Source organism: Azolla caroliniana, unplaced genomic scaffold (assembly GCF_043228905.1).
Source record: "Azolla caroliniana isolate FFs.n. ecotype wild unplaced genomic scaffold, voAzoCaro1.0.p SCAF_20, whole genome shotgun sequence".
NCBI classification, from domain to species: Eukaryota; Viridiplantae; Streptophyta; class Polypodiopsida; order Salviniales; family Salviniaceae; genus Azolla; species Azolla caroliniana.
The window spans coordinates 15,108,970-15,136,183 of NW_028230455.1; the positions used below are offsets into that span (position 1 = coordinate 15,108,970).

A 27,214-nucleotide genomic window follows, 5' to 3' on the forward strand; every position below is an offset into this window, starting at 1 on the left:
TGGATGAATGGATAGATGGATGATTGACGTCAAAAATTAGAGAGAGAGAGAGAGAGGAACAGGGTAGGTACTTCGATTAATGTCGATCACGAGGGAGACAGAGAAGAGCCTCTCTCTCTCTCTCTCTCTCTCTCTCTCTCTCTCTCTCTCTCTCCGTGTGTTTCTTCTCTGAGACACACAGACAGAGAGAGAGAGAGAGAGAGGAACAGGGGAGGTCTGAACATGGACCTATTTCTCCATTATTGACCCATCGATCTCTCGTATTTTTTGTCTCATCGGAACCACTTTTCTGGAGAGAGAGAGAGAGAGAGAGAGAGAGGGAAACAAGCGCACAAAAATCGGATATGGATGAATCATGCATACATATAGTGATCCTCCTTTCCTGGCTTTTAGTTTACATGGATGATGGATGATGGATGATGGATAATGAATGATGGATTTGGCCCACATTAGACATATTGGTGATAAGCTCGAATTTGAGAAAGAAAGAAAGATATATTAACGTCTTCTAAGGCCAAAATTTGGCCCATTAGAGAGAGAGACAGGTGCATTGGATCTAGAAGGTTTAACTCAATGTTTGCACTTTTGATTCAACAAGTATTCATCCGTTCGGTTCACCAGTTTGGATCGCCAATAGAATCATAGACAAGTAAATCCGGGTCTAACTTTCTTGACACCTCCCCTTCCAACTAATTATCATCATCTTTTAACACCCCCCAACCCCCACCGTCCATCCCATTACTTTTAAATGTTCTAAGAAAATAGACTTGGTGTATCGTGAGAGAGAGAGAGAGAGAGAATGTGTGTACATATTTAGGTACCTAGATTTATTTCAGTCACAACTACAAGCAAGCCAGCTCCTCCTATATACACATCTCATGACTAGGCTCCCAATTAAATGACATCAAGATCGAACCCTCCATTTTGCCGTTGTGATGACCCTATCAATGCTAATGTGAAAAAAATATGTCAACCCCATGGTGCCTTTGTAGGAACTATTAGACAAAGAGACAAAATAAAAATAAAAGGATCCAAGATTGTAAGAGTCCATTGATGATATACCTCTTATAGCCATGCAATAGCCCCTCTTGCTAATGTGTGAATAAACTTACAAGGAATAAGAAATATTGAAACTGAGAAAACAAAGATTACGTATGTCATAAACATTTGCCAATAGCCAAGATCACCTAAAGAAGGAAGAATTCAATCTTCATACTCATAGATATACTTTAGCTCAACAAACCTGATTTCATTTCAAATAAGTGCCTCTCTCAATCATTTTCAATAAAGCTAGAAAGTTTTAGTTGGAATAAATGGATCCTCTTGCAAAATGTAGATAGATATACAACTTTCTCATCAAAAGTGGAAGGGCATATCAATCATGTGACTAGCTATTTTCATAGTCTAAATTTATGGTGTCAATTGCTTTAAAAAAGAAGTGTTTCATTAATGCAGATGTATATTCTACCATCAGTTTATCAACAAAGGCTTACATAATTGACTACTAAAATCAAACAAAAAAGGGTCATCCAAAAGTACAGGAGAGATTATCTTAGTTAGCTTGCTTGCTTTTTGGTGGCTATCTCTTCTCATTATGAAAAACACCAAACGCGTTTGTTTAGCTAAAAGCGGCACATCTAACTTAGGATATTGGTTTCTCTTGTATAGCTAGAGCTTATGTCAATATTTTTGTCTAGTCATATTTATTATTATGTATACATATGTCCATGTAATGCATTTGGAAATGCATGATTGGGATCCAATGTGGCTCCATTTAGGTGCTTCTCAATACAAACTACTGTAGAACATTACAATGTATGTCTCTAAAGAATGGCATATCGGATGGACTTTTCAGATAAAGTTCATCTTCTTCTCCAACACAATGACATTTTATTGAATCGCTTTGACATTCACTACAATAGGTATCAAATTTGGAAGTCAAATCTACAGAAAGAACATTATGATTTAGCCTTTCGAATAAGCATCAAAACTCATTGCAATTTTTGTTCAAAACTTCTTTAACTAATGAAAAATAACCTTTATCTTAAATCTAATCTCGTACAACATTCCAAACCATTATATTATAATATATAATTGAGCTTAGTAGAGGTTGGTTTCTCGATGCTACAACTTCACAACATAAGTGAACACTACCTATTTCAAGACAAGTTATTGATCAATGCTCTAAATGATAAACTACAATGCTAATCTCTCATTCCTATGGATAGCCAACTTTATGCTTAGTTATGTGTGTGCCTAATTAGGTCAATTCTAGAACTTATGGTAAGAGAGATCTTATATCCGATAGAAAAATATGGAATTTGTACTTGAATTTTTTACGTTTGTGGAAAAAAGAACTTGACCTTTCCTATGTGTTGGTTCTATGATGTGTGAATCAAATAACAAAGAGAAGTTTCTTTACACGCCAACCAATATAGATAATAAGGGGAAAAGCTTTCATAATATTTAATAAATGTCAATGGGGCATTGTCAAAATGTGTGGAGTAAAGAAGAAGAGTATGCGAATGTCATGAGGAGGGAAATAGCTGAATGATAGAAAAACAAGATTTAATAAAAAATATATATATGTATCCATGACAATTTAGAAAAAGGGGGAAATATAGGAAGGATTTGCCTTCACATTTATTTTGCCATAGTCAAAATGACCAATATCAATTTAAAAAGGGCTCACCAACCTTTTTATATGGCTCACAAGTCACAACAGCTGTCACAAAGTTCTATAATATCCTCTTACTTGTTTTATGTTGACACCATAACTGATTGGGGTAGCAACTCATTTTCTTGTTCTTATTCTCTCTATATAATTATACACATTTTTATAAGTACACACTCACATCAAGACTTTTCATAACACCTACAGTTTGGTAGTCATATTGGCATTGCCAAAGTTTTGACGGCATAGATCATCTACATCTATACGACCGAAGAAGAATGATCATAAAGTCATATATAACCATGGATCTACACCTGATTAGCTAGAGATCTCCTATAACCAATCAACCAAAAAAATTCAAAGGAAAGAGCATAAGCCTAATGCCATGTGACATTATAAGAACTATATATCAAACATGCAATGACAATTACAATAATTGGCCAAAGGTAGAATATAGATCATTGTTGGTTTGGCCATAATGGACTTCGTTGTGGGACAATTACAATGGGGCCATATTGGCCCAAAATCTAACCCAATTGAAATAAAGATGCACATAGTTGGAAATTTGTGTCTTTTAGGTGAGTAACCAAAAACCCAAAAAGAGTTATGTAAATTTATGACTAACAAACCTTAGTTGAAAGCTATGTTGTAATAGTAAAATTTTATGTATGATGGAAAGTAAATATCACATGCTTTCATCAATACATCCACACAATTTGTAGGTTGTAATTGAGATTTTCTGAGCTTGAAATATTGCCACAATAGATAATACTCCTAGAAAACATCTCCACAAGACAACAAGTTCCTTGAGTGTGGTGCAAACTTTGCCAAATAGATTAGGACCTTATTTACACCAAGGAAATGGTTTCTACATATGCCATATCCCATTGCAACGAACATCCATATAGATCAATTTACACAAACTTTACAATTAGGGATCGACAAACGACTCGGCTCAAGCCTAAACCAGTTTTAAACAGCTTAACGGCTCGGCTCGGCTTAGGTTTAGAAACTTGTTTAGAAACTTGAGAGAGAGGGAGAGGGAGGGAGACTACACAGACGAGGAGAGTGTGTGTGTGTGTGTGTGTGTGCGAGGGAGACTACATAGATTAGGAGAGAGAGAGGGAGGGAGACTACACATGTCACAGACGAGGAGAGAGAGAGAAAGGGAGACTACACAGAGGGGAGAGAGAGAGAGAGAGAGAGAGAGGGAGAGAGGGGGAAACCACACAGTTGTGAGGGAGAGAGAGAGGGAGGGAGGGAGCTTGTATATAGTACATACTACATAGGGGATCGTGTGTGTGTGTGTGTGTGTGAGAGAGAGAGAGATATAGGGTGGGAGCTTGTATAGTACATAGTGGATCGTTTGAGAGAGAGTAGAGAGAGAGAGAGAGGGAGGGAGCTTGTATAGTACATAGTGGATCGTCTGAGAGAGAGGGAGAGAGAGAGGGAGGTTTCCAAATCGGTTTCTAAGCCGGTTCACAAACCGATTTAGCCTTAAACCGGTTTAGGGATCGGTTTGGTTTGGTTTGGTTCAGGTTTGAGAACCCCTAAATGGTTTAGGCTTAACCGGTTTGGCTGCAATCTTGAATATCAATTAGCTAATTTAACTAAGGGTAGAATAAAGTCACCATTATTGTCTAGGAGCCTTTGAGTAGCTTGTTATATAGGTTAATGAATGCCCAAGACATATCTTCTTTTGGCTGATGCAAAAGTCAATGCATTTCCATCATTCTTGGTGATGTCTTGAATTGCTCATGTACTCTTTGCTTATAAGATGTTTTTCCATTTCCATCATTAGTGTTGACATCAATCCTCTCTCATAGGAAGTAGAGCTTTCTTAGATGAGACATCAACACTTCATACACATACACATACACAAAAACACATGTGTAAGCTTCAAAAAATACAAAAGGAAAATGTGCATCAAGGAAACTAATTCCAATTCTACTATGATATGTAAGAAAATGTGTTGGCCGCAAGTGCCTTAAGTACGACTGAAGTCAAGATTTCATGATATGGGTAAAACAATAAGGAAGAATCACAACAAGTTTACCCTCCTAAAACTATTGTCAGACAATAAATAACTCAAGTTAATTACCATGACAGTCATTCAATCTACAAAATTACTTTTTTGGGAACAACATAAACATAATTGACGTAACATATAGTGCCCATGCTAACTTTATGGTGGGCTCATATGGTGTTTTCAAAAGTAATAGCAAATGGCCTTATGCTAAGAAGACTAGAGAGAGAGAGAGAGAGAGAGAGAGAGAGAGAGAGAGAGAGAGAGGAAAAACAAGAAAATCATAAAAGATAAAGAGAAATACAGATAAAGGAGGTGGCTTTAAGAGTCTTCTCCCCTCTAAATAAAGGCTATCTTCTAATCCTCTCCCCATGCTATGCATGCATATATTGTATACATCACATACATGCATATTCCTATCTATGTTTGTGTCGTGACTCGTGGATCATTGGTAATGGGAACGAGTAGCTAACATATTATTATGCAAAAGATCACTGCCATGAATGCCGCAATGAATTATTAGAAACTTTATGCATTGGTAATGATTATAATAGCATATTGACAAAAATAAGTGTCGACGACATTAATTTCATATACAAATTTTAGACAACTAAAAGAGACTCAGAAAGATAGATATACATATTGTAAACAAGTTCATAAGGTATTTTTCGATGCTAGAATGAGAGAGATTAACATCTTTCAAGAGGCCAAATTTGCCTATAAAACCAAACAAGTTATTACATCTTAAACTGTTGCTTGGACTTTTTTAGGGTAGATGGTGGTTTCAAAGACATTGTTTCACAAATAAAAAATTATGAATATAACCAAACATGTATGAGATGGCACATAAATAAAATCACACCTATTCAAAACCTACAAAGCTAATGATGAAATGTAATAATAAATAGATAAAATTCTTAAAAACAAGTTAGCAAATTTACAAACGTAATCTTGTTTCTTAGTCATATTGCCTAAATAATGTAGGTCAAAGTTAGAAACTCTTAATCACATGAAAAGTAAGGCTAACCATATTATTTTAGTGAATAAGTGATATTACCTCAATGGTCACAATAATCATAATTGAAGACGGATTTCTAACTTAAACATGTGCCTACCAATTCCTATAAAGGAAAAAGGAGGCCAAAATCATTTCTAGTTCTCCTACTTAATACAAACTCACTTTTTACCTAGAAACACTTAGTGATACATATTACAAGAATTATAAAAGGTCCAACAAAAAACATTCTCTAAAACAAGTTGCATTTTCTTAGTTCATTGGTTATACACAAACCTACTTAATGAGAACAAGCAGTCACTAGGCAATACATGTTGAAGCTCAATTATATAAACACATTAGATGTCCGTACCAAATCCAAATTTATTTTAGACAAATTACTATCCATGCCTTTATGATCTTACTTGCCGTGTGAGAATTACAAAACATGATTATGTAGTCATAGAAATATAGCTTTGTGTTTGTACGTACTACGGATGTAGGACATTCAACAATGGACTTAAATCTTCTTCATAATTTTTGTTTCAGATAATGTAGCTGCAATATGTGCCCAAAATATGTTTTTACAAAATCAATCATTTAATGAGAAAGCACAATGTGAAAGCAATGTTAGTAATTTGTCAACAGGAGAGAGTGAGAACCATTACTATTGAGAGCTACAATCTACCCAAACATTACGTCTTGAAACACAATTATATATAATATAGGACATCTTAAACATCACCACCAATTTCATCTAGGACACGTGGGTAATACAAGACCCAATTGAGATCATATACCTTGTTGTTGCAATTGCTCCTATATTGTTGTTTTACGAAATCACTTTCCACAAGTCAAGGTTGAAAACATTGATAACAAACACATGTTGTGACTACTCGTACTCAAAAGGCACAGTGTGAAAGCATTGTTTTGATATGTCAATACAACATGATTATTACAAGTTAGATATAGTAACAAGATTATGCTTTTCAACCTTAAGGATGAGGGTTCAAATCTAAAGTAGCATGTTTTACATGCCTCTTATATTAGTTTATATTGAATCTACATCCATGTTTTGAAATTGAGATCCCATACTCACATCTCACACCTAAAGAATGGATTTACAAGTTCACACTCAAGGATGCATAACGTTTCAGCCAATCACTCCTAAACGATGGCTTCGTAGATTCATTTTCCAATAGTTACTTGTGGGTTCAAGAAAATGGCTTCACAAATTCATGACTAGAATATCACAATCCAAGACACCATGTCATAAAGCACCATGGGGGTTCATTACTTTGATGTGTCATATCATAGGCACTTTGGCCATACCTCCCAGGGTTTTCCTTACAGATTGTGGCATATCAAAGCCATTGAGCAATGGGCGCTCTTCATAAATTATTAAGAGTCATTGGGATCCCTCGTATATGGGTGGGTCTTTCTATGTGGTTTCATGTATGTCTCCTCCCTTGGCCACTAAGTGTATTTTTCCGATTGTTAAGTTTTCCGCGGAAGTCTTACACTCCGTTGTGCAAGTCTTCCCTTAGGTTCAGATAGAGTATTAAGGCTCTTCCACATTCTCAGACGGTCTACATTCTCCATCACATCTTCTCTTAGGTTCAGAGCCACATAAAGTTTCTTAAGCCAATTCCACATTCTCATGGCCTGGTAGTACATGAGAGCACAAGCTTGCGGGGGTGTGGCGGAGGTACGACCCATTGGAGCACAAGAGATCCACCCAATGTAAAGCTCAAGATATCCACTGTTTTGTGCTTAGAAGCCAGAGAAACTGATCTTGAGGAGCATTTAGACCCACTCAATATATAGATCTCACTCTCTTATCAAACCAAATGTCATTTTATTTATTCCTTCTTACCTAAGGCGATCACAAAGCTAAACGAGATGGATTTAGGAGCACCCAATGTTGAGTGCTGCCACAAAATTAACCATGAATCATATAAATAAGAAGATGAAAGAAACAAGCGGAATCTAAAAGCAAAAGCAAAGTAAGACAAGAGATGATGGAAAGAAATGAAGAATTTCGAAAATCAAGACGTAATGGACAGGTAATGTTGAGAAAACAAGAGAGTGGAAATTAGTAAAAGGACAAAGAACAAATTATGGAGTAATTAAGAATGTTACAGGGCCAATGAGAGATCCTCCAATATTGTGGACGAAACTAGCACCAAGTTTGGAGCACAAGGGCATGAGCAAGGATTTGCAGACCAAGTGTAGAGTTTCGGGCTTGTGTTTGACCCGACCTTACTCACAAATTACAAAAATTAGTGTTTTGGTGGGTTGTACTTGACGTTCACAATTCCGCTCATAATAATACGACTATGAGATCAGGAGCTCTGATTGAGAATCATAATCATATTATTTGGTGAATAGGTGTGGTGTTACCCATAGAACTGAAAAGGGGGCATTACCAACTTGTATTTTGGGCTCACGATTCCTTGGTGACGAATCACGTTTATCTTGGCTTAATACATCTATTATTTGAAAGCTCTTTTGAGGAGGAAATTATCTCCAACACAATCGTATTCCAGATAACTTTCAAATATGGTGAAACAAATGGAGATTGCTTCACAATTATGTCAAGATGCACTCGTAAGAGAAGAAGTATTAGCAAAGATACTTACTAAATGTCCTCGTTCTAAAAGAGCAATTTCTTGTATGATTCATACAGCTTACTACTTCATGACTTATAAAACTCAAGTCTCATCAAACTGCACGTGAAAGGTTAGAAATTTCACAAAAATTAAGTATTTATGCGATAAATGAAGAGGACAAATAAGCTTATATATTAATGAATTTGAAGGAAGATTAACCCTAAACAATTGATATCACATCTAATCTAAGCAAAAATTTATTTTTCTCTTCTTACTTGTCTTAGTTCCAAGTAAGAATGACTCTATATATTTTCTCTTTTGTTGTAACATTCAATCAAATCTCAATCCTAACAATTTAAAACACCCTTTTTTCTCTCTTCCTTGAGTCCTATCAGCATTTGCTAAATTTCAATTTGTTGCCCACATTATTTAGCCTAATACATGCATGCACAATCTTTCAAGGAACATAATGTTTAACATGGATATCAAAACAAACTTACAATACAACATTACTCATATAACGTTCAAAGTTTCATGGGAAGCAATGTAATTATTTTTCATTAATAATGTAGGGAAAAGTTGGGGAACTTTTCTCCCCCCTCAGCACTTATGTCTCAATATATGCACCATCAAGCCAATGTATGTAGGCAGCCCTCCTCTACACAAAAAGATCACCCACACTAAATCATGGGGAGAAACCTTTCCCTGCCTGAGCATTCAAGTTCAGCCTCACGCCACAATTTATGCATCCCTTCCACATGCAAAGCTCCCACAACTCCAACAACGCTACCTCTCATCTCCCGAAGATTTTTCACCATATACTCATTTCTATCATGCAAAATTGCTTTCATCTGCCGCAGAAAAAAACAGTGACATTGGTGTATACTATTATTATTCATCATATTTCAGACTTTAGATAGGACATATCAATCACATGAAATCAAAATTTGATTATTACATGAATAAATAGCATGGACTCACCAATCCAGGAAAATACTTTTCCCCGAGTTCCACTGCTTCTTTCAATGCTCTTGGGTTTAGCATCGCCTCAGCACACTGAGTGATATCATCGTAGCTGAGTGCCCGAAAGAAATTCTGATGTTGTCTGACAATTTCCTTACGTTCACGATAAAATCTAAATGCTTCTTTTAGATGGAGGCCATGTCCTGCATTTTCAAGAGTGACCTGTGGAAAAATACATACATGATTCCATAATAAAGATTGTGGAAACTCTGGTATCATCATCTCCCATTTCTTTATTTCTGTGTGGAATCCGCTTAGGTCACTAGATTCTTTGTGTTGCTATTTAACTTCGCAAATTTACAGTTTCATGATCACTCGCAAAGTGACACTTACATCTAGGTCTTGGTCTATGTAGGAAATATTCGCTCCGAGGGAACTTCCTTGCTCCATGGCAACCTGAGAAATTTCTAGTTTGTGTTAAATAGGACCATCAAAAAATCACTACCATTAAAAGAAAAACAGGCAAAATCATCATAATACCCTTGTCAGATATTTACCGGCATACCTCCAGCATTTCAAAAATTACCAGACCATGCTATATAGTTGTAAATTTTGTCTGACAGATGGGTGCTTTGATAATGTTTGAAATCTTAGGGATATTCTGGTAAATATAAAAACTTGAGGGTATTTTGGTGCTTTCCCTCAAGCAAATAAACTCACTCTGAGCTCTTCTCCAGGCTTAAGACCTGTACAAGCGAGGTCAGCATACATATTCTTGATGATATAAGTTAAAAACTTTTGGCTTAGACCTCCTTTGATCTTAAAGATATCTCTCAGCCTCAACCTTTGCAGTTCAGGTTGACCAGAAAGCAATGTTTTAGCCCTCCTTTCACAAAGCTCAACCTTGAAACACAGGTGAATGTCAAAACACCAAAATAGCCCAAAATCTTCAAAAACTTACATGCATTCAACACTGCAATACAAAAATCACAACTACATAGAGGCATTTCTTGCAGTTGTTTTAAACTTAAAGTCATGCTGGTAAATATGCAAAAAGAGTTGGGGGTATTTTGGTGATTTGCCTAAAATTAAAACCTGACGACAGTGGCAAATATATTACCGCAACAGTGCTTGGTCGTACGTCTTTGATCAGCTGCAATACAAATACACAAGTAATAGATACAATAAGAAATGGGCTTATTGCATATAATAAGAATAACTGTTAATAACCATGTCTCACATTCTGAACGATCTCTGCACTCTTAGGAGAGACATGATCAATCCCAATAAGGAACAACTCAGCTCTTGTGACGGAATTGTGGAGGTAAACAGATGGTCTCTTGATGGTAGAATATCTGTGGCATGTGCCAGTGAAGACACGCCCTCGACCCCTGCCATTCCCACCATTGCCATTGACAAAAAACGCAACACAAATTGTTATATTAAATGCAATCCAGGCACCAGCATATAGTGCTTATTGTAAAGTGAGATGCTTTGACATAAGGGGAGTGAACTCTTTCATATACAATCACACTTTCTCCATGAAAATTGAGTTTACTAACATGAGATACATTCTTTAACAAAGTGACTCTTATCTATCCAAGATATCGAATTTTCTAAAGAGCATCCAGACATGACAACGTAGTAGATCCCTATCTGCACTCTTACGGTAATACTGACAGAGATCTATACATGGCACAGGGTAAGAGCCAAGTCATCAGCAATGCATAGTTCTTTGGATCATTATCCCTACTTTTTTGGACGCCTCATTGAGGTGAAAAACTGGATTCAATCCTTCATTTTCTCTATGTAGAACCATGCAAAGAAAAAACTAACAAACATCTCCTATACTAATTTCAACCATCTTATATGCAATTGAAGGTCACATCAATGTATGTCCATGCAGCAATAAATTACTAAAACTGCCAATGTGTGTCTCACAAGAGAATGGTATATTTATAAACGAACTACCAAGAATCTGCTACACCACTGTCTACAATCGTGTATATTGCCATGTAAAAAAAGGCATATCCTAGCCTGTTCTCCACTTCACTGCATACACATGAAGGCTCATATCTATGTTTCCAAACCATGTAAACGACACACCTTAGCGTCTGTTTTCCTCTGCCTTGAAATATACGAGGAAGACAGGCCACTCTAGCTTAAGACGTAACTCAGACAACTTAGCACATGAACAGAAGAGGAGTTACCGTGTAGCGTATGAAGACAATTTGCCAAGCGACATGGCCATGATCAGGACGGAGAAGGTCTGCACATCAGATCGTAATTATCATATCTTGTTAAGCAAAAAAAGGTTTATGGAAGGTTTAACGATTAAATTAGGATGAGAGAAAGTGTCCGGACGGACGAAGACACCGTCCCGTCCTTCTTTCTGTCCCTCGGGATCATGGGGGCATAACATGAAGCTTGAAATTCCCGAAACTGCCTCCAACCAGCTTTGTCCAAAAACCAACACTTTTTTGTGACCCTATCATCACGTTTAACCCCGTTGCATATCCCATGCCCATTGTCAATCTCCTAGCGGATGAAGATTCGGAAGATGTGGGCTGCTCACTCCACTTGAGCATCAAACCATATTTCTTTAAAGAAGGAAAATTTCAATTGATTATGTCTTGTTTCTTTGATAATTTGGATGGTTGAACGAGTGAAAGTTCTTGAATTCAGATCGTCTTAATTCCCTTTGGTTTTATTTTAGGCACTTCGAATCTTCTTCACCATCTGAAAACACTTAAATAGGTTCCTTGTTCATTAGATCTCTTTTTATGGCCAACAACAATGTCCAAAACTTTCCATGGATTACAATTTACATTCACAAAGCTTATAAGTTGATTGGCTCACTTTATCGTAGGTCATCAATCTCAAATAAAGGTAGTTCCAAATAATAGCCAGTAATCATGTCACAAAATTTCCAAGTTTTGTACTACACATGGCAAATCATGATGCAATCCTAATTATAGAACTAGATCATAATTGCCCATGAGGGCATTGAGACAGTGTCTTAGGACTATACATTTACACTATGGGTTAGCATAAGAAGAGAGGTAGAATAACAACACATCAATAGTCATTGCACAAAGTGAAAATTGTCCTCATTGAACAAATTAATGCTCATTGATACATGGGCTTACTTTGTTCAACTTTGTGTAATATCATTCAACTCATTGTAATACACATGGCAAATCATAATGCAATCCCAATTGCACAACTAGATCATAAGTGTCCAAAGAATATACACTTATCGTAAGGATTAGCATAAGATGAGAGGTAGAATAACATCACATCAATAGTCAGTGAACAAAGTGAAAATTGTCTTCACATAGTTATGACCCCAAAAGATCAATCTAACAAATTAATGCTCATTGATACCTCACCTAGTTGGTGCATGATCAAATTTCTTCTAAACAGAATAAAGTTGACAGAAACTTCTTTAAAAACTGGAACATATTGTCCACTTGGTAAGCACCATCGACAAATGGACATGTTTTATCATATTGAAAGTCAGGATAGACTGTTGACCTATATAAAATTTCATATAAACCACTCATTGTAAACAGGAAATATCCATTAGAGAAGAAAAAATTTAGTGCATTTGGATCATAATGTCGTACATACACCACTGCAAAAACTGTTTGTTTTTCCCTTCATATATTTCTGAAGATCATATATTGTACCTCATGCACGACGATTTTGGAATTTCTCAAGATACGAGCAAAGCAATTCGTTTTAAGAGGAAGCAATTGTATCCAATAGGCTAATAGCTAATGGAAGGAAAACCTAAATCCTATAATTTAGATAGTTCTTCACCCCTCTTGGTTGCAGCTACAACAGCATCGATAAGTGATCCACGAAACCCAGCCTTCTCCAAAGCATGAATCCCGGCAATGGTCGTACCTATAATGAAAATTGAGCTGTCATAACCTTATATGTATTCTATATGCAAGGAAACACTTTCCCACAAAAGCCTTCTAAATCCACCTTAAAATATACCAATGCACAATTTGCATGACCTAATTTTTTTAGTAAAACATTCACAAAGCTAGGGGTATTTTGATTTTCTTCTTAAAACACAATACATGGCTCAATGGGTTGGCCTAGTGATTGCTAATTGCAAGCATCCAATATATAATAAACAACAATACCTGCAGGTGATGCAACCTCATCTTTCAACTGCCCTGGGTGTTTTTTGGTTTCCATCACCATCTTTGCAGCTCCAAAAACCTACGAAATAATGGAGAACTTTCACACAACTAGCTTGAAAAAGAGCTTAGAATATATGACCTAAACCTATCATTATTAAATAACTCTAGGGGTGAGCAAAAAAAAACATATTATATATATATTACTGTTTGAGAGGCTAAAGCAAGAGCAAGATCTCTTGGCAATCCTGCTGCGACACCACCATCTGCTAGAGCTTCAATTGCAAGGTACACATACGCTGGCCCACTCCCACTATATAGCGCAATACATCACACTTTAGTAACTATGTTTGATTGAAATAATAAATTCATGTTCAACAACTATAATTCATAGAAAAACATCAAGTTATATATTGGAAAACATAGACATATATCTCAAAGTCAAGATGATCACATGCCTTAAACCTGTCACTGCATTTAGAAGCTTCTCATCAGCCACGTGAATACTTCCGACGGCTTCAAAAAGTGTTTTAACTAGAAGGGAATCTTCTGGTAGTACTACATCTCCGAGACTCATAACTATAAACAGACACATCCCATCAAGTTGTGAAATTATTTCACCAAAAGATATCAATGAAAAGTAGGGTTAACACAAGTGCCAAATGAAGTTGTCCAGTGTTTTATTAGAACATAGAAGGAAAAGACGAGGTAATAAAACCTGCTGCAGCAGCTCCAACTAAGCAAGGAGTGTTTGGCATTACTCTTATAACCCTCACATCTCCTGCCCATTTCTAAAAACGCCAATTTAATATACTTAACCACTATGAAGTGTAAAGGAAATAGATAGACATGTTGAATGTGGAAGAAAAGTCTGAAAACGATATACCTGCAAGTTATTTATAGTGACACCAGCAGCAATTGATATAAGAAGCTTGTCCCTTGAGAAAAATGGCTTAAGATCCACTAGAACTTTTTCGACTGGATTTATTTATCCATACAATGCTGCTCAGTCATATGAGCTAGATAGAAAGAAAATTTGATTTGGCATTTGCATTTACAGATATTACCAATTTGAGGTTTCACAGCAAGGATCAAAACATCTGACTGCTGAACTACCTGTAAAAATATAATTGGACCATTTTCTCTTTACTCAATGTTCCCAATAATAGTTAATAGAATCATACAGTAATAGCACAATAATCCAACTCTATTCAATGAATTGTTTAAACGCTTCTTTGTATGAAGTATTCATGGCAGCTCATGCACAAGATCTGGATATCTTTTAGTATAATGGGAGAAATATAAGTGACATTCACTTACATACCGTTGTTCAAAGTTTGTGACAAACAAGTGGCCACCTTACAGAGCTAGAGTACAACACTTCAAACAAGTGCATTCTTAATCCTTATGCTATGACACGCTGCAGAGATAGTGATATCCTTATTATGTCTGATTTGTGAACCTGACTTTTCAGTCTCTACTTTAGAATGTGAGCCCAATTGTATAGAGGAAATGCATTCTTGCAAACCTTGGACGAACGTCAAAATAATATGATGGACCTATCGACAGCTTTTTCTCAACAAATATTGAGCTTACTTGTGACATCTGTCATCTTCAAAGATGTCTCAATTACATGTGGATCATTGTCCATGGACAGGTATCTTCTGGCACTCATTTATTGGATAAACAACCATCCCAGTCTAATAATACAGTTGTAACCAGTATGAGCAACATTGTTGTTAAGGATCCAAGAGTGGAAAGTCAAGACAAATATCTCGCCTATATCAAAAACCCTAAACCCTTTTCATCAAAAAAAGCTTACAATAACAAGACTAACATCTTTGTCAATGTGGACTTTGATTATGCAAAAATACCAAAGGCATAGTCACCTGAGAGCTGCTGTGCAGACATGCCATTTAAGTTTGGAGTTCGGATGCCTAAATCAATCACATTGTAAACAACCTTCGGATACATGCATCTCTCTTTCTTCTATATATGCATACCATTTTTTCTGCATTTTATCTTTTACTCTCTCTTACTTCCGCACATCTTATGTATCTTCTCACAACATGTAACGAGGTACTTATCCCTTGCATACATGGAACTCAGTCAGAGGTCTAGCTCTCTCTACCCGAACAATTGTTAGGATTAGGATTCTATCTCATTACTTATGTTACGAATAAGGTCACGGTTGTAGCTTGGTTCAGGCATGAAATTCTCTCATAATAGATAGAATTTCCATGTCTTTCTCTCTCGCGCATGAAACATATCATAGCATGAACGTGACACGCAAGAAGACATCAAACCATGCACGTGACGTGCAAGAACACATCAAAGCATGCACATGACGTGCAAGAACACATCAAATCATGCATGTGACGTGCAATAACATATCAAAGCATGCATGTGACTTGCAAGAACACATCAAATCATGCATGTGATGTGCAAGAACACATCAAATCATGCATGTGATGTGCAAGAACACATCAAATCATGCATGTGATGTGCAAGAACACATCAAAGCATGCATGTGACGTCCAAGAACACATCAAAGCCTGCATGTAATGTGCAAGAACATATCAAAGCATGCACGTGACGGGCAAGAACACCTAACGACAGTGTAAATGTATGTGAAAACAATATATCAAATAAATTGTGTGCAAAACTCGCACCTATCAAAGCATGCATGTGAAAGCATGGGTGTACGCCGAAAATATATCAAACTATACATGTGCAAAACACATATCAAAGTAAACACATGCATGATCACTTAATTTATGTGCAAAACATATATCAGAGTAGACACGTCTGTACACTTTATGCATGTGCAAGAACGCATCAAAAGAGTTCGATTGAAAGTTGTGGAAAATATGGAACCGCATTTCTCCCATAACACTAATTTTCCTACGCTCTCCAAAAGAAGGAAAAGTGGTAGTCGCATGGGCCGCAGTAAGTAAGTACCTGAGCATTGGTTGAGCAAACAGAGGCGCCAAGAGAAGTGAAGACTTTGCAGCGATCAGCATTCACGTCAGCGGCAAACATGCGAGACGCAGGAAGTATGTCGGCGCGATCGAGGCCACGGGCGATGGCCTCGGCCATCTGCCCTGCTCCGATGAATCCTACGCAAGCTTTCTTCAGACACACAGCCATCGCTAGACCTCGCTCGCTCTCTCCTCTCACTCAGAAACACACACACAAAACACATAACACATAACACTTATGGACAAAAAGCATTACATTTTTGAAGGCGATAAAACAAACTTCAAAAAATAGTAGAATGGGCCCCTCTCAAGTTTCTCGTAATTCCAACGACTACCCCTCTCAAGTTTCTCAAGTTTTGCAAAGCTATATTTAAGGCCGCATCAACATTCGCACTCAAACTTTCCTATGTAATTTGAAAAAAGTAGTAAAAAAGTGATTGTTGTTGTATAGTCAGATCGTGGTCATAGGAAAAACTCTAAAATGCCTCTTAAACGTTTCTTTCTTTCCCTAAATGTCTTTAGTTTGCATAGTTTCCACAAATGCCTTTGGTCAATTTCTTGGGGGTTTGTTGTACAAGCCTATAAGTTATTTCCACAATAATAATAATTCAATTCGTTGCAACTTTATTGAAAGAGGTATACATTTGGCAACATATATAATAAATTATGGGAGCATTTGAAACAAATATAAACTTAGGCATGCTCCTCTCCTTGTCAACTATATGCGTGTAAGTGCCATATAATATTATGAATGCAATGTCAAGTTGGCTCCAATAATTATGGCTTTACGAATCACTTTCAAACCCCAAGGCTATGAAATTTCTAGCAACAAAACTAGGACTTTGAAATTATAATCTTAGGAAAGCCATGATGATGAAAGCAACGTGCAATTGATCATTTGTCCATACTATTAGAGTCTTTCACCTCAAACCTCTTTATGGAAGGAACTGAAATTGTGGAGGTATGACACCACCATCTTCTATAATATACGCATTGAGACCATTATAATTTATATCTTTTATCAATATACAAATCTTGAGGAGACTTCTATCAAACATGAAGAGAAATATATAAAGAGAAAGATAAAAGATATGGGCAAGAGTTGCGTCCATTTTATTATACTAAGTATACAAACCTTGGGACTACACCCTAATGAATAGCAGTGCTAGCACAAAGTTAAGTTTGTCATGCGAATTTCAAAATAACAGTGTGTTATCTTTTATTGTCTTTCGAGATTTATAGATGCAATACCCGCCTAGAGACTTGGAATGAAAGTAGAACAAAATAATGTGATTGAATTGCCATTTTGATTGTAATATGAGGCAAGCATTGAGTTGAGTGGGAGCATTTCGATTGTAAACATGGGAGCATTTAATCATCTTTACCTTACTTAAGAGTTACTATGTCTAGCAAGCACCGAGTCGAGTGTGGATACAAATATACAAATACACGGTGTCATCTAATTTGTTTTTAATCTTGATAAAGAAAGTTGCACAACTTCTCGGTTGACTACTGAGGCTTCAACCCATTCTGTTTGCTTTGCAGATAACTTCAACTTGTTGCCATTCTTCTCACCTTTCCATTAGTCCTTCCACACTAAGCACCCTCAAAGCTTCGGCTATGTTAGGTCTCATCCAACAGGTTTTTGACTTGTTTTTACCATATTTTTTTAAATGAAGCAGCTTTGGAAATACATCATGTAATCTAAACGGCAAAATACCATTATGACTTTTTGCCCTAAAGAGAAACATAAACACAAGAAGAAGCATACACAGAGACATAGAGAGAGATAGAGAGATTTGCCCAGATGGATGTAGCTTAGTTGGTAAGGTTGCCTGTCCAATGGAGATAAGGTAGTCATGGGTTCAACCCTTACATTCCAGGGTGGCATCTAGTAAAATAAGAGATATATATAGTCTAATAGAGAGGTGAGAAAATTGGGTTTCGAACAGAAGGTGGTCATGGGTTCAACCCCTACATTCCAGGGTGGCATCTAGTGAAAATTGGGTTTCCAGGGTGGCATCTAGTGGAAAAAGAGAGAGAGAGAGAGAGATCTCAAATTAAGGATTTGTATGATTAATTTAACCCCCCAAAAAAACATTTTCTCTCTCTTTTTTATTTTTTTAATTTCTGTACCCTTTTACATTTAAGGTTTTATAATTTCTGTACATACATATACATATCATACATGTATGTATTATGGACAGCCTTAGTTCAAGATTAAGTAGCGCGCCGTATGAAGAGGATAACTCCTTAGTCCCAAGCATAGATTGACATATTCGCATTCGTGGGGTTTTCCATTCGAATGCAAACGAATATGAAATACGAATGGGTAGTCAAGTATTCGTTTAAACCCCCCCCCCCCCAACCCCCCAAAAAAATTTTTTTAAAAAAATTTTCTTAGGATAAAAAAAAGGAACTTAACAATAAATAGGGATAATAAAAGAGGGACTTTGGGGACTTGACAGTACTAAAATTTTATAATAAATGTATAGTCGTTTTATTTTTAATAAATAAATAAAATAAAATAAAGGCTCATTAATTTCTCACCTTTTATTTACTCAAAATTTATGGATATTTTTATCTTGACATTAAAAATGGTACTTCAAACTAATCATATCTTCAAAGTTCATACTAATCATATGTATATAATAAATATAAAAATATTCGTTTTTAAAAAATTAATTAATTAAAATAAGTTTCATAAACTCTCTTAACACTATAATCTATTAATGAATAATTGTTTTTTTTGGTGAAATACTTTTATTTAAATAAATAAATAATTTCTTATATTTATTTTACAAAACGAATGGTTTTTTAATATTCTTGGGGCCATTTTGTATTCTCGAATATTGAGCATGGAGAATATCACGAATATCACGCATGTGTCAATCTATGGTCCCAAGTCTCAAAAGTCGTGGGGACGACTTTCCAAGGTCTTGTCGTCACATGTCTGACCATGAGCCATCACAGCAAAAGAACCATTCATCACAAAAGTCAACGGGACAACTGTCTGTCGGAGCTCCCCTTCCCTCTGCTGCGTATGGACCTCTTAACTTATAACGCTAAATTCCATTCATCACATCTGCGTATGAACCTCATAATTATTTCAGCCTTATGGCGTTCTGCACTACCTCTAGTTATAGTCCATCCATCGTCTTCCCCATTCTTCTCTTACTTCCTTGTCTCACTCTCCTTGGCATTCATTTCTGCACCGCCCAATCGCCTGCTGGTACGTACTACTTCCAAACATCATCAGAAAGAACCAGAACCTAGATTTAGCTCCTCATTACATAATTATTCCATTACATTTCTGTACCTCACTGTTAATATGATTGATGTCCTATTTTTTATGTAGGGTTCCTCAGCATAGACTGTGGGTCATCCCAAACCACAAATTACACTGATACCTTAGGCATTGAATGGGCACCCGATGCCACAATTTGGCCAGACATCAGCAGATGGTCTTTAACTTCGGATATATCACCCCCAAGTGGCGACACTAGCGGCGGTTCAAAGTATCAGACGCTGCGCTACTTCCCCCCTGCCAATAAATCGACACTGAATCAAACCAAGTTTTGCTACACGTTGCCCGCCAGGGGCAATGGCTACTACCTGATCCGAGCCACATTCTGGTACGGCACATCGGCAACGACGACGTTGTATGGCACACGTGTACCTGGCGTCATAAGTTTCAGAGTGATGGTAGACACATACATTGGAGCGCAGATCTCCATTTCGCTACCGCAAACCTCCCCACAGACAGAGGAGATGTACATACGAGCACAGGATGGGAGCTCATCGGTGTCGGTGTGTTTCTCGGCGGCCTCTGACAATAGTGACAGCCCGTTCATAAACGCATTGGAGTTGAGACCTCTTCCATCGAAGATGTGGTCAGTTGACATGATAAACAATACAAACACTGCCCTCCGCACTGCAGCTCGATTAGACTTTGGCGCCGCTGTCTCCGCCCCTTCCATCATAAGGTAAAGCTCATGGTGAAAGAATCTCTGGTTCGTGGCGGGACTAATAATTAGAGCCATGTCTTGTTTGCATGTATGACTGACTGACTGCCCCCAGTGCTCACTTAGTTGACCTTGTATGTTCTTTTATTGTATTTTTCTGAATACAAGAAATACACGTGAATTGATTGAGTAGCACCACTTGAGCATTGACGCCGCATATAGGTACCCGTATGACACCCTAGACAGATTGTGGGTGTCCGATACGACGGGGCCAACAATCCAGACAAGTCTGCCTTCGAGCTCCGATATGCTCAACGACACTCCGCCGGTTTCAGTGATGCAAACGAGTTTTGTGGCCACCAGCACAGCTGATAGCTTCTATTACAACCTCACAGATGGTCTTGCTGGCACCTCCTACGAGTATTTCATGGTATTCTTCTTCACAGAGATGAATCGGAGTGTTAATGCCTCGGGCCTCCGTGTGCTCAACATCTGGACCAATGGGAAGCTATTCTACCAGGATCTTGACGTCTATGCCCGAGCAGGTTTCTATGGTGTCGTTGAGGTTTACAGTCCCAAGCCTGTGGGACCCTACTCTGACTACATTCTCATCAACATCACATCGACTTCATCTTCCGTCTTCCCCCCTTTCATCGCAGCGGCTGAGATCCTCCAACTCTTTGACAACACCATGGCCCCCGGCACTTCATCCGTCGACAGTAAGCTACTACTCTGTTTTGATCAATGAATTGGAATTACTGTACATCGTTTATTGAATGTGTACATGTATGCAGTTTTAAACCGATCCATCCTTTTTGCATTGTGGTAAACATGCACTCATTGTACCGTAATTGTTATCAGTTATAGGGATTCAAGGTATAACCAGCACCTTATCGGATGACTTCAATAGATTCACTGGGGATCCATGTTTGCCAGCAGAATACAAGTATCCATGGCTTGATTGTACTGCTGAAGGCATTCTCCCGACTCGAGTGATTTCTATGTGGGTTGCCCTAAATTGAATCAAAATGTTCAGCATACATATTTTGCTTAATTTCCTCTATTGTGGTAAACCATGTGGAAATTTCACTCAATGATTCAAATCTGATGTGCCTCTAAATAATAGATCCTTGTCTAATTGGAACCTAGTGGGAAATATACCATCCAGCATCAACAAGCTTGATCAAGCTGTGCAAATGTAAGGTTGCATCACACCGAGGATTAAATGGCTTCTGTTAGATTATCGAAGATCATCCAATGACATTTAAGTATTTTGATACAGTTTGTTGGATGGAAATGCATTGGAAGGGCCTCTCCCAGTCGATCTGAGCAACTTGGTCAATCTCCAAGTTTTGTGAGTGACTGCTCTTGCTTGCCATTTAGGTCCTCGTTCATGCATTGGTTGAAATTGATATTGGAATTAAGGAGGAATACATATATGTGGTTAGAGTCCAATTAACATGCACTCATTTCTAACCTTTTATACTGTAAATGCAAGAAGTAGCATCCCAGGTCAAATTTATCCATTTTGTTTTTACGTTTGACCGCAGGAATCTGAGCACTAACAAGTTGAGTGGAAGCATCCCTGATTCACTCGGGAAATTACCAAAATTGACATACCTGTGAGGGGAATTATTATTAGTATTATTTGCTTTTGGTCCTTGATTTCTACTGGCAGAATTCACATAATCTCGTTGTTTATATTACACCTTTGCCATGTGCCTGAAGGGACCTACGATACAATAACTTGAGCGGTGAGATTCCTCTGTTACTGCAACAGAAGGCTAACATCGGGCAGCTCACATTCAAGTACGTGCTACTGCTCTTTTGCCATACAAAATAGAAAACTCATATCATCAGCTGCATTTCATCAATCCATCTTGCCAATGGGCTCAATTTATTGCAATTAAAACACACAAGGTAATTGTAAAAGCTCCTAGTACCTGAAAGGAAGCTAAAGTGAATTGATTATGGTCTCCAATCTTTATAGATATGAGGGAAACAACCTTCTAATCCTTCCCAGCAACAAAACAGAGTTGGCAACGAAACAAAGTCGGCTTCCGTTGATTCTTGGAGTGGTTGTCGGTGCAGTAGTTCTTTGTGTCGTGATTTCCATAGTCATTCTGTGTATAATGCGCAGAAAAAGAAAACCACATGCAATTCCTACTTCCAAAAAGAAAGCTGGTCACAATATCAATCAAGCATATCAGCCATATGGCGTTGCAACTGCCACAAGTGAACCTAGTCCTCATGGTGAGAATGAAGAAATCTGTCTCTTTTTTTTAATGGCTGTTGCTAAGCATAGTATTTATCATTGAATATGGCACCTAATTTCTGGCTGTCATCTCCGTCAGAGTTCAAAATTAAAAAAACTTTTAAGTATGTTAATTTCCTGATAGTTACATCGATATTGGCAAAACGATTTATACAGTTGTAAGCCAGAGAAGAGTAGTTGAAGCTGCAAATGCTACCCGGGTCTTCACATTTGGAGAAATTATGAGAGCCACCAACAATTTCTCGACAAAGATCGGCAAAGGTGGTTTTGGAGTTGTGTATAAGGGAAATCTTGGAGATGGTTCGGTCATCGCTGTAAAAGTATTGTCAGATGCATCCCAACAAGGGTCACATGAATTCTTGAATGAGGTATGATACTTTGATATTGCACCTCTAAAAACTAACGAGATCATTAATGAAGCATAAATTTTGGCAAAAATGGCCCTTACCTAATCGATTGCCTCTTCCACTCCATTCTAACTGTCATTTGTGATTCATTTGGCTACTGTAATGATGATTTGAATACATATAGGTAACTCTTCTATCACGAGTACATCACAGGAATCTTGTGCGATTGCTGGGATATTGCATTGAGACAAATCTAGTGCTAGTATATGAATTTATGTCAAATGGATCGTTGTTTGATCGCCTCTTTAGTAAGATTTCTGTCTCTTCTCCTATGTTATGTCTACACGAAAAACAATCAATCCAATACGTCTGCTTTAGATATTTTATTTCTTTTTCAAAGTCCATGCAAAGTTTCATGATATTATTATATATATATATATATATATAGGCTAAACTAATCCCTCTTTCTTCAAAATCTGTAAAAACACAAAAAGGAAACACATCATTAGCGTCTTCTCCTTTGACATGGACTCAAAGATTACAAATTTTGTTGGATGCAGCCCGAGGTAATAGATATTGGATTAATTTCAACTAATATGTATAGTATACTCTGCTATTATATGTTAATGCAACTTAGCTGACACGCTTCATAACTCTTGTTATGAATGATTGTAGGTCTGGCGTACTTACATGATAGTTGTAAGCCAAAAATCATTCACATGGATGTCAAGAGTAGCAACATTCTAATGACTGAAAATTTGGAGGGTAAAATGTCTGATTTTGGAATATCAAGGCTAAATTCTAGCGATGGAGGAATTCAAGTGACAACAAAGCTAGTGGGGAGTAGGGGATATGTGGATCCAGAGTATGTATCATAATCTTTATACATAGAAAACATGTCAATCTTTTGAAAAAATTAACTTGAGATTATGCTAAATTATCTCTTACATGTCCCTGTGACATGTAACAATACATTATTTAGCATACAAAATGCTTACCATTGACATTATGTATGTGTTTTTATTTCACATGATTAATCGATGATATTACTTCCAGGCTTGCATCCACATTAATATTGTCAGAAAAGGTTGATGTATATAGTTTTGGAATAGTTTTGTTGGAAGCTCTATGTGGCAAACCTCCTCTTATAAGACATCAAGGACCGTCAAACAACACAATTCACATTTTAGAATGGGTATATATCATCAACTTTGATATAAATATCAAATGAAATGTTAAAATTTTTGCCATTCTTAGTTTTCCTAAAAAGCACATAAATTATATTGTTGTAGGCAAGATCTTACTATGAAACAGGTGCAATAGAGGAGATTGTAGACAACGAAATTGGAAGTTACTACAGTGTGTCATCTGTATGGAAAGTGGCTGAGATTGCATTCGCATGTGCTAAATATGAGAGTAGAAAACGACCAACAATGAATGAAGTTTGTAATGAGCTTATTGAAGCCTTGAGGTTAGAGACTAGTTCTAGTACAATCTCACCTAGAACTGCAGGAGAATGTCTTCCGTTGAATGACATCAATGCAAGATGATTACGAATACATCTCATCTCTGATTTGTACTCAATACATTTAATCCTATGCACAATCTAAGTAGTAAGTCAAATAATCATTGCCAGGACATGTTATTTTTAGTAAAGATGTTTGTATTCATTGAGTTATTTTTGTTAATACATCAAACATAGGGCTCATCAAACCTCATTCCTTGACCAAAATCAATATCTTTTCCTTATTACAAAGGATGCTATGAAAAACGCAAGGCTTTAGTGTATGGAGGCAAAAAGTGGTAGAATTTCTAATTTGAGAAATATTTAAGTTCCAAGTATGAGATTCGTGAAGGATGATATCATGATTGTACTAGGAAGATTTGTTAGAATGTTGTAAACACAAAACAACAAATAATCAATGGAAAAATAAAGTTATAATCAGTGGAACAAGATTATATAACCGGCGGGTCAAGTGAATGATTATAAATATTATGATTAGGATGAAAATGTGAAAAGTGCACAATCATAGAGCATATTAGTATAATTTTATGTTGGGCAAAATGCTCTAAGGAACCTTAACACATAAAAAGCTTAATATAAACCCCTCATATGATTATAAGCATCGTGGTTACAAAGTATGACAGACAATAATGTCGAGAAGGTAATATCAAAATATTAGTAAGAAAGGAAATCCAAAGAGATTAGGGATATTATTAATAGTCATGGAAGAGAGTTACTATGCAAGCTAATAAGCCCCTATGTCTCTGCCCTTGACGATTTGAGAGAAATTCAAGAAGAAGGAACGAAGATCAACATATACTTGATAATTAGGAGTCTTGAAACTTGTGTTATGTGTAGACCATAAGCTCATCCTTAATGAATTTTGACATTTTCTCTTAATCTTGATAATTAGTAGACACAAGGTCCTTAATATCATTGTGGGTTTCAAGAAGATATTTAATTTCTACCAGCTTAACATAGGATAAGAATAATATGTGCCTTTGATTTGTTACTACAAAATTGCGTTGGCAAACACCCATATATGTTTGTGAGATGGGCAAGATAAGGTATCAATCACTCTCTAGCATAGAAATGGAGTGAATTAGCTCACCTAGCAAGCCGTTCTCATTCTTACGACCTCAAATAGGTAACTAAATAGGTTTGAAAGACTTACCTATGTTCTCATAAGTAATTACTTAATTAAGCAAAGAAAACACAATACTATATATACCAACTACACTTCTATTGCCTAGATAAAACCAATTGCAACCAATACTCATGTAATTAAGTCAACAACTAGAGTCCACTTCATCCTCTCTCGTTCATGTCCCCGGTGGTCCCGCTCACATTTCACACACACACACACACACACACACACCCACACACACACACACAACATGTCTTTTGTCAAGCACACCTCCTAAGCCGGAGCATTAAGCAATGCACACTTCTTTCTTGAGTTGTTGCTTACACACATGCTTTTCATTGACTCCTAAACTCCAAGCACAATAAGTACTCATGAACTACTATTTATAATCTATATTCATAGGATGTTGTATATGCATATATACCATACGACAATGCATCGTAAATGTGATTGATAAATATTAAAACCGAAATCCACAAAAAGGCATTCCATGTAATTTATATGGGAATATGTGGGAAAATAGAATCTACGTAAGATGTGGATTGGAGCTTCACTATTGTAAGTCTCCAATGATCATGCATGGATTATTCTAGTAAATGGAGATGGAGATGTGAATTGGTGGTTCAAGATTGTTCAACTCCGACTTGGATCGATGAGTGATAAATCTAACACGTTCAACTCTTATGTACAACTTTTTGTGCATAAGAGTTGATTCCTTGACTACTAGCAAAAGAATATTGAAAAAGCATTTAGTAGCATACTTAGACACACATGTAACCAATATGTGGGAAACATGAAATGTAGGATAAACACACACACACAAAACTAAGGGATGTCCATGGACATGAATATTATTTGTATTTCACCAATGTATATCATGAATTTATTTCTTTGTTATAGGTCCTAGGCATTTCTATGGAAGGTAGTCAAACTATAACTCCTTTATCTTCACCTATTGAGGTGGCATCCATTTCAAGGGCAAGAAAAAGATGTTCATGGATCGAGCAACACAAGCTCTCCATCACGAAGGGATGAAACCAATCCATGTAATAGAGTCAAGTGTTATCTCGCTTGTATTGGAATCAACCTTTCAACCTTTGATGTATTCTGGATTCTTGATGTCCAAATAAAATTAATTTTAGCAACCTATTTTCTAGAATGATTTGTTATTGAATAGGGATTGCATAGAAAATTTTGATACAAAAAACCAAGCTCTAGGCACAAAGATACGTGAATTTTAGGAAAAATCAACGAATAACGAATCCGAGTTACCGCATGGAGAATTCATCACACCGAAATGAAGATTTCACCTTGGGGATCTCTAGGCACAAACATGCGTGAATTTCAGGCAAATTCAAGGAATAACGAATTCCGAGTTACCACGTGGAGAATTCATCACACTGAAACGAAGATTTCACGTTGAGGATTGTGATGGAACTTTTGGATTCCGTCGACTAAAGTTGACTGTGTTGTCTGACGGAGAAGACAAGATAGACGCGCGAAGAGGGGAGGTCATAAACATAATTTGTATTAACTTGCCCCCCTTATTTTTATAGTTTAATTGACTTG

At 36.9% G+C, this 27,214-nt stretch overlaps 3 protein-coding genes across 3 annotated transcripts; 1 reads left to right on the plus strand and 2 right to left on the minus strand.

The window, feature by feature from the left end:
• Window positions 1–8,808: 8,808 nt before the first annotated feature.
• Window positions 8,809–11,717, minus strand: LOC147851206 (uncharacterized). Its single transcript, XM_087336074.1, has 7 exons — window positions 11,480–11,717; window positions 10,510–10,660; window positions 10,390–10,422; window positions 9,990–10,172; window positions 9,663–9,725; window positions 9,288–9,491; window positions 8,809–9,157 (listed from the first exon to the last, which is right to left on the minus strand). The coding sequence occupies exons 1-7, from the start codon at window positions 11,518–11,520 to the stop codon at window positions 8,987–8,989; spliced, it is 846 nt and encodes a 281-aa protein (XP_087192200.1). The 5' UTR covers window positions 11,521–11,717; the 3' UTR covers window positions 8,809–8,986.
• Window positions 11,718–12,833: 1,116 nt separating this feature from the next.
• On the minus strand, window positions 12,834–16,624 carry P5CR (pyrroline-5- carboxylate (P5C) reductase). Its single transcript, XM_087336082.1, has 8 exons — window positions 16,388–16,624; window positions 14,494–14,542; window positions 14,313–14,404; window positions 14,145–14,217; window positions 13,885–14,005; window positions 13,634–13,739; window positions 13,430–13,508; window positions 12,834–13,181 (listed from the first exon to the last, which is right to left on the minus strand). Exons 1-8 carry the CDS (start codon window positions 16,574–16,576, stop codon window positions 13,072–13,074), a joined length of 819 nt encoding a protein of 272 aa, XP_087192208.1. The 5' UTR covers window positions 16,577–16,624; the 3' UTR covers window positions 12,834–13,071.
• A 2,900-nt stretch (window positions 16,625–19,524) lies between these two features.
• LOC147851208 (receptor-like protein kinase At5g59670) lies at window positions 19,525–24,701 on the plus strand. Its single transcript, XM_087335575.1, has 15 exons — window positions 19,525–19,639; window positions 19,766–20,393; window positions 20,595–21,091; window positions 21,234–21,375; window positions 21,499–21,570; window positions 21,655–21,726; window positions 21,923–21,994; window positions 22,101–22,181; window positions 22,363–22,625; window positions 22,804–23,015; window positions 23,179–23,302; window positions 23,489–23,560; window positions 23,670–23,859; window positions 24,051–24,189; window positions 24,287–24,701. Exons 1-15 carry the CDS (start codon window positions 19,525–19,527, stop codon window positions 24,542–24,544), a joined length of 2,937 nt encoding a protein of 978 aa, XP_087191701.1. The 3' UTR covers window positions 24,545–24,701.
• The last annotated feature ends 2,513 nt before the right edge of the window (window positions 24,702–27,214 follow it).

What these genes read in the sequence shown, in the direction of transcription:
- LOC147851206 (XM_087336074.1), bottom strand. Translation starts at nt 11,520, where the DNA reads ATGGCCATGTCGCTTGGCAAATTGTCTTCATACGCTACACG. An exon ending in GTGCAGAGATCGTTCAGAAT is followed by an intron (nt 10,423 to 10,509) that starts GTGAGACATGGT and finishes TTTGTATTGCAG; the next exon opens with CTGATCAAAGACGTACGACC. An exon ending in TACGACCAAGCACTGTTGCG is followed by an intron (nt 10,173 to 10,389) that starts GTAATATATTTG and finishes CTGTGTTTCAAG; the next exon opens with GTTGAGCTTTGTGAAAGGAG.
- P5CR (XM_087336082.1), bottom strand. Translation starts at nt 16,576, where the DNA reads ATGGCTGTGTGTCTGAAGAAAGCTTGCGTAGGATTCATCGGAGCAGGG. An exon ending in TGCTGTGAAACCTCAAATTG is followed by an intron (nt 14,405 to 14,493) that starts GTAATATCTGTA and finishes AAATAAATCCAG; the next exon opens with TCGAAAAAGTTCTAGTGGAT. An exon ending in TCACTATAAATAACTTGCAG is followed by an intron (nt 14,218 to 14,312) that starts GTATATCGTTTT and finishes TGGCGTTTTTAG; the next exon opens with AAATGGGCAGGAGATGTGAG.
- LOC147851208 (XM_087335575.1), top strand. Translation starts at nt 19,525, where the DNA reads ATGGCGTTCTGCACTACCTCTAGTTATAGTCCATCCATCGTCTTCCCC. An exon ending in TTACCAAAATTGACATACCT is followed by an intron (nt 21,995 to 22,100) that starts GTGAGGGGAATT and finishes ATGTGCCTGAAG; the next exon opens with GGACCTACGATACAATAACT. An exon ending in ATCGGGCAGCTCACATTCAA is followed by an intron (nt 22,182 to 22,362) that starts GTACGTGCTACT and finishes CAATCTTTATAG; the next exon opens with ATATGAGGGAAACAACCTTC.